Source organism: Rhodamnia argentea, chromosome 5 (assembly GCF_020921035.1).
Source record: "Rhodamnia argentea isolate NSW1041297 chromosome 5, ASM2092103v1, whole genome shotgun sequence".
In the NCBI taxonomy this organism is placed as follows: Eukaryota; Viridiplantae; Streptophyta; class Magnoliopsida; order Myrtales; family Myrtaceae; genus Rhodamnia; species Rhodamnia argentea.
Window position 1 is genome coordinate 1,119,651 of NC_063154.1, and position 6,816 is coordinate 1,126,466.

General features: G+C 42.4%; 2 protein-coding genes across 4 annotated transcripts in view; one reads left to right on the forward strand and one right to left on the reverse strand.

Annotated features, from left to right (window-relative positions):
- Positions 1-202: 202 nt before the first annotated feature.
- On the reverse strand, positions 203-3,051 carry LOC115742217 (protein ARV 2-like). Of its 2 annotated transcripts, none has more exons than XM_030676358.2 (10): positions 2,736-3,051; positions 2,596-2,643; positions 2,408-2,497; positions 2,262-2,307; positions 2,065-2,147; positions 1,886-1,980; positions 1,288-1,354; positions 1,082-1,157; positions 851-927; positions 203-736 (listed from the first exon to the last, which is right to left on the reverse strand). In XM_030676358.2, exons 1-10 carry the CDS (start codon positions 2,820-2,822, stop codon positions 713-715), a joined length of 693 nt encoding a protein of 230 aa, XP_030532218.1. In that variant the 5' UTR covers positions 2,823-3,051; the 3' UTR covers positions 203-712. The 2 variants fall into 2 exon arrangements, with proteins under 2 accessions (XP_030532218.1, XP_030532221.1); XM_030676361.2 differs by having other exon boundaries at positions 2,071-2,147; positions 2,736-3,050.
- Positions 2,903-6,816, forward strand: part of LOC115742215 (scarecrow-like protein 3) — a 31,358-nt gene continuing 27,444 nt past the window's right edge. For both annotated transcript variants that reach the window (XM_030676355.2, XM_048278534.1), the window contains exon 1: positions 2,903-2,988. The gene's annotated coding sequence lies outside the window, so the exon portion shown is untranslated. The remainder of the gene's footprint in view (positions 2,989-6,816) is intronic.

Sequence of the window (6,816 nt, forward strand, 5' to 3'; positions counted from 1 at the left end):
GCGGTTCCCATGCAAACCGCCCAGAACAGGTTGGTTCGGGCGGTTCCCGATTCTTTTGTGCGCTCATTTGAGAAAAACGGCCAACAAGATGGAAGGGCTCAACCTGGCCCATTTAAACACAGTTTTTACACTATTCTCTCTTCTCTAGATTGGACTTGGGATGACACAAAATGCGATGCTGACCATATCAACAAGAGAAGTAAACCGAGACAATTTCAGTAAATACCGTTATTAACACTCAAATATTCTTGAATCAAGCACTGGGTCATCGGTCAGATTAACCTCACTAACCACTTCTGCAAATCAGAAAACAATTGGAACCAAAGCTGGATACACGATGCAGCAGAAAGTGAAAATATTCACTTCAAGATTAACATTGTTTTGAACAGGTAATGAAGTCGCACGGTAGACGGTGATGTGCAATGACCTTGGTTGTCCAAATAACTGCTTCAGAGCTTGAGATGCCAGCAATTTGCAATATCTTTGAAGCATTCATCCGAAGCTGCTCTTCTATACGTGACATCAGAAGGCTGACCAGTGAAAGTAAGTCCGAACATATCAACCGAAGCCTTTTCTTCTTGTCCTTCCTCCACCAAATGGAAGCCACAAAAAGGAGAAGCGGTGACCCTAAACAGTTTCCCAATGTGTCGAACTCACTCGTGAATATAGCATAATGCATGATTTTGAGATTGCTGGATACCTCACGGAGTTGTCAAGCAAAGCACCATTGCAAAAGCTGGAACCAAAATCAATCCGACAGGGGATTGAAAAACTACTTGATCTTTCATCGCTAGAAGCTAAGAAAGCTAGTTATAAGTTTGATCAGCAAGGATCTGAATTGTGGACTTACATGACCGGCAAAAAATTTGGCAGCATGTGCAGTGAAACAAGCCCCTATGCATTTTTCCGTGGTTGACTCGGTGATCACTGCTTTACAAGGCAAAGACGCCGATCAAGGAAAACGGAGGAGAAGGGACTAAGGGACTAACAGAACAGAATCAAGTACTGAGTTTCATTCATCAGAGCCACGCAAATTTAAATGAGTACACAGTACATCCGTGCAATTGTCTAATTATCTGACCTTTCAAAGCCACTGCATTGGAGGACAAGACAAATAGGTCAATGACAAAAACCACTGATGATGGAAATTCCCAAATCTGTAGCATCACGAATTCAAACATCAGAGAATTTAACAGGTGGTGAGGACCCGTAGACTGGAGAGAGAAGATGATAAATTTAAGCTGAAAGAATAGTGCTCCCTGCAGACTTGTCAAGCCCAAGCCTTACCATCATGGCTAATAGTAGAAGCTTGAAGTAGCTTGAAACAAGGATTGCAAGAGTAAAGTCCTTGTGCCTATGTGGTTAGGAAATTAAATTCATATCAAATTTCAAACAAAGAATACATTAATAAGAGTAGACTGCAAGTTTCAAGTAGAAAAAGAAAGTGCCTAATGCATGCTATGGCCAAATCCAACATCCTCGCTTTGTCTACATCCTTGGATAACAGTACATAGTTTAAAAGGAGTAAATGTTATATTTAACAATTGCCAATCCAATTAAATGAGTAAAAAGCTTTCTTCATCTCTTATGAACTCTACATAGAGGACCAATAGGCTTTTGCCGAGTATCCTGTGGCCACAATACAAGAAAAACTTCTGGTCGATCCACTCTAAGACAAGGTTATAGCCTCTTCTTCCTAAGATAGAGAGGTTTGCATATCACATTTATCATTTCTAGTGACCCACCAAACGACACATCTTCAATGGGCTAAGTTCATATTAAACAGCAACCGTGCCTTGAATAGAAAGTGGATTAATTTTACAGCAGAACTGGAAGTGGTGACTATTACCTAGGTGAAGCACACAAAACTAACATAGAAGTTCACCTGGAGAATCCAACTGGTATTGTGAAAGAAATTCTCGTCATGAGCAGAAGGAGATAAAAAAGGAACAAGTTCCCAAGAAAGACATCCGCCAATATCTGCAGCTTTGCCAATGCCGCTTGTTAAGATCTCAAAACAACTCAAAAGCTAATCTATTCATCTAACACGAGGTAAAACAAGACCTTTACACACGTCCAAGTAACAGAACCAAAGCTCCATGACGAACCCCATCCTTCCCGAGCCATTTCCAGCAACAGACACCTGTCTTGACTAGCTAAGGCACTTTGTTCTCTGTATGCATAGGTCATGGACAAAGATGCTAAGAAGATTACGAGGAACAATCTGGTTAATGATTAAAATCTTCAAGATAAAAAGATACAAGCATCCAAAGCAAGAAAGGCCAAGGCTGATTTCCACAACACGCCCTGCCAAGTCCATCAAAGGATTTCCAAACCCAGGTCAATGAAATGATTTCAATTGCACTGAGAACAGGAAACCAGAGCTAGTAAAAGCAGGTGGGTGTACCTTGCACTCCCCTGTTTCTTGATTGAGTCTATTGTAAAGGAGATGTCTATATGCTTTTGGCTTGTGCAGAATCAAATCAATCAGCAAAATCTACCAACACAAAAACCTTGAATTTCACTCATTTTTACAGAGACTAAGAAACCGAAATCAGCAGCAGAAAAACGAAATTCAACAGAAAGAGTTCTCACCATGGGTTCACATTCAATATACTCATCAGCAACTGCTTTACAGTTCTCCTGAAGACCACAAATTGATGAGCAATCAGATTGCTCATCCGAGCAAAAAGAGCTAATTTAAAAAGAGACGAGATTAAAGTCAAAAGCTTTACGCATTTCATGAGGCGAATGTTCCCAGGTGAGTACTGCACGTACAGTTTCTTGATCTCAAATCCACACTGCACACATCTGTACTCCATCTCTTGCCTTCTCTTTATCCCCAAACGAAGGGCCCCAAAAAAAAAAAAAAAGAAGCTGAAAATATATAATTCGTGACCACCCAATATTCGAAATTGGAGAAGAAGCGAACCTGAATGCAAAAGAAATGATCTTTCTGGATTGGAACAATTGATTCCAGAAGAGGCTGTAGAGAGAAAGAGAGACAGGCAAGAAAGTGTGATTGGATTGAAGGAAGATCAATTACCGAAGTTCGAGTTGACAATGCTTGGGACAAACCCTCTTCCTTGGAGTTCGAGCTTGTTCGTTTTTGCCGTGAACAAATAATTTAGTTTTTCAAAAGTACAGAAAAAAGAAAATGGATTTAAATGACTTTATCTAATAATTTAACCATTTTGAAATTTGGAGGTATCAGCATTAAAAGCCAAATCTATTTTTTGCAAAACATCTTTGTACTTAACTAATATATTATCTGACCAAAAAATAACTAATTCAGGTTAAGCTGCAATAGACACGCCTTAATAATCGAATATAGAGCATCAGAACCAACATATATAAATGCATATATGTGTATATAATATAATATAATAATATATATATACAGATTATATACATATAAGTTAGAAAAAAAATGCAAATAAGGAGTTTGAAGTAAAAGTCACCTCTTACTTATTTAAGTTATTTTCTTAAATTGCTTCAAATCTCAACCTTAAGTGTGTCTTCTCCCCCACCCAATTAGCGCATCAAATATTAATAACTTTTTACTAGTGCTTATCACGTGATGCAACAATTTTAGTTGATTATTGAAAAAGTTCATCGTACTTCACAATTGCATGGCTCAGTCAAGATTAATGATATTACTTCATAACCTTATTTAGTAACAACCTTGATATGATCTCGAGATTTTGTGCAAATTTTAAGAGAGCAATTTTTTCAACGCTAGTGCGATGAGTGAGTAATGGAGGAGAGAGATGATGGGAGATAGTAAAGTCCGTTTGTTTTGAGAAAAAATAACGATTTGAAAAATATTTTTCAAAATATGATCATTTGTATGTCTTACAAAATTGAATAAACAAAACTATTTTCATAGGCTACAAGAAAAAATTAGATACGGATTCGATAAGAAAATATTTTTCAAGGCATTCATATTTTGCGTAACAAATACACTCAAAGTCATTCAGTAATTTGATTGCTACATATTGATCTCTCTATTGAGCCAGTAGTGAGTCCTTGTTTTTCGCTTGATTGGAATGCAAGTTTTATTGTATCATGGAAAATATGCTTCTAAAAGTAGAAATCAATACATAAGAAAAGAATTCATACTTTTATCGTATTTGGCTAAAATTTTGTTATTTTGAAATTATCTATCATGAAAACGCGGTTAGCATTGCTTTTTTAAAATTTTATACAAATCCGACCAAAACAAACAAAAAAATCTCTATTTAGCCACGGCGGTTGTTACGGTGACTGCAGGAGGTAACAACGCGGTGGCTGTGGAATGCCAAGGCATGCAGGGCCTCTTAACAGAGTGCGGGCCAAGAGAGAACCGGATGTTGCGACAAGGTTAAAAACACCGACGTACCTGTCCCATGAGATGGAGCAGCACCTCGTACACGCACGACACGTCGGTGTCCTTAACCTCGTCGCAACACCTTGCGAAAGGCCGCGTCTACGGTTCTCTCTTGACCCGCATAAAGTCAAGAGGCCCAGCATGTCGCGTTCGCATTTCGCTGCCGCCGCGTTGTTTTCTCTTACGATCGCCATAACGACCGCCATTGCCAAAACCGGCCGCGTCTAAACGGAGATTGAGGCTCGCCATTTTTTTTTCGCTGCTTCCTTGGTGTGGGCGCTTGTGTGTTTTGAGTATGTTTTGTTTTTTCTGTCCTTGGAAGCGAAATTGTGGGGTTTTATATAGGATACCAGACGGGAGTGGCTTGAGGATGCGCTCTTTGCATCGCTTCTTAAAAACGGTGGACAACGAATTGGGGAGACGCTGATGGCATGAGTGGATAGTGATATTTATTAAGAAAATATTGGGTGCCCGTGCCGGTCAGGCCGTGCCCGAGTCCTCAGTGGACGACACCTGTCCCACTGCCATTGCTGCCTGGGGCGAAGAGCACGCTCGGAGCCTCCGGCGATGGGCTCGCTGCCGATGTGGTTCCCTGTTCCTTCGTGCGCCTCACGGTGGGAAACAGGTACCGTCGGTGCCAAGCCTGCCCGCTCCGCCGTCCACCCAGTGTGATCGGGTATGACGGCTCCCCCCACCGACTCGTCGTACTTGTACCCGCACGACCTGCACTCGTAGGGCACGACCTGCACTCGTAGGTCCCCGTGTTCAGCACCGCGAACTTCTCCAGCAGGCGCTGCTTATTGAAATTCTGGTCGTCGGGTGGGCTGGAACTGGGTGGTGATCGGAGCGGGCGGCTCTTGGCTCTAGAGGGGGGCTTTTCTTCTTTGGAGAAGTTGATGGAGCCGGGTTGGAATGGCGGCTTCGCCTTCGGCTTTAGCCTAGTCGTGATGTGGAGCTTCTTGGAGCAGGAGGTCATGGAGGTGGTGGGGATGGTGAAAGCAGTGGTGGCGGGGTGGGCGGTTCACTTTGGAGTTTGTGGAGAAGTGGAAGGAGAAGGTGAGTCTCGTGGTTGCGTAAGCCATTGATGAGCAACAACTATTCATAAGTCGTTCGATAGCAAAAGGACCAAATGATGGCATATGCGTGAGCGAGAGACAGGGGAGGGAGATCGTATATGCGTGCGTGAGCGAGAGACGGGAGCGACGGGAGGGACAGCATATGCGTGCGTGCGTGAGCGAGCGAGAGGCAGGTGAGAGGCAGGTGAGGGAGAGCTTATGCGTGCGTGAGTCAGTGAGAAGCAGGTGAGAGACAGGGGAGGGAGGGAGGGAGAGACTGCGGTTATGAGTTCGATCAGCAAGGCTCTGAATATGTGGACTTACATGACTGGCAAAAAATTTGGCAGCATGTGCAGTGAAACAAGCCCCTATGCATTTTTCCCTGGTTGACGCGGGGATCACTGCTTTACAACGCAAAGAGGGCTTTTTTTCCAAATCAAGTTTAAAAAAAAATAAAAATTACCAAATCAAGTGTAAAAAATTTTTATTTACCAAATCAGGTGCCGCTCGGCAGTCACACTGCCGAGCAGGCCAAAAAAGCAAAAAATTTCCCGTTCGGCGGTCTAATTGCCGAGCCGACTGAGCGCATATTTTTTTAAATTTTTTATTCGCACTCGGCAGTCTAATTGCTGAGCGGGAGGAGCGCATAACTTTTTTTTAAAAAAAATTATGCTTGCTCGGTAGTATGACTGCCGAGCAAGCACTCAACCTTTTCTTTTTTTAAAAATTTTTTTATTGTTTTCTTTTTCAATCATTTTTTAATTTCTTTTTCTTATTTTATTTTAATCATTTTTTTATTATTCAATTTGTTCTTTGGAATGGATAAAATATTAATGACATTCCTATATAGTACAATGTTCCGTGTTAATGAGTGAGCGAACGAACGATTGAGGCCGCGGAGCGAACGCTCGCTCGGTCCACGGGGTCGAGGCTCACTCGTTCGCTCGCTCGGTCCGTGGGGTCGAGGCTCACTCGTTCATTCATTCGCTCGCTCGCTCGTTCTCTTCGCAGTCTCGATCGTTCGTTCATTTGCTCGTTCGTTCTCTCCACAGCCTCGATCATTCATTCGCTCACTTCGCGAGGTTGAGGCTCTCTCGCTCGCTCGTTCATTCGTTCGCTCGCTCATGTTTACATTCCATGTCGGAGTAAACCAAGACATCCTGGTCTCATTATAGGGTGAGGAAAGGGACTATCGGAATAGAGCGTATGCACCATGTTTATGAATTTAACACACATGTTTACGTTGCGTGTCGTGGTTTCCTTGCCATGCCTAGTGCTCAATAGAGTGGACTCACTCGGGAATGTATCTTTCCGTAAATTGGAATTATTTGCAAGAATGAGTTTGGGCGAAGGAACCGGCACGACCATGTCGGACGATGAGTTGCAAGTGGA

Excerpts from the sequence above, each read along its gene's own strand:
- LOC115742217 (XM_030676358.2), bottom strand. The coding sequence starts at position 2,822 with ATGGAGTACAGATGTGTGCAGTGTGGATTTGAGATCAAGAAACTGTAC. Across the intron at positions 1,158-1,287 it reads TTCTACTATTAGCCATGATG|ATTTGGGAATTTCCATCATC; the intron begins GTAAGGCTTGGG and ends GTGATGCTACAG. Across the intron at positions 737-850 it reads CCAAATTTTTTGCCGGTCAT|CTTTTGCAATGGTGCTTTGC; the intron begins GTAAGTCCACAA and ends TTTTGGTTCCAG.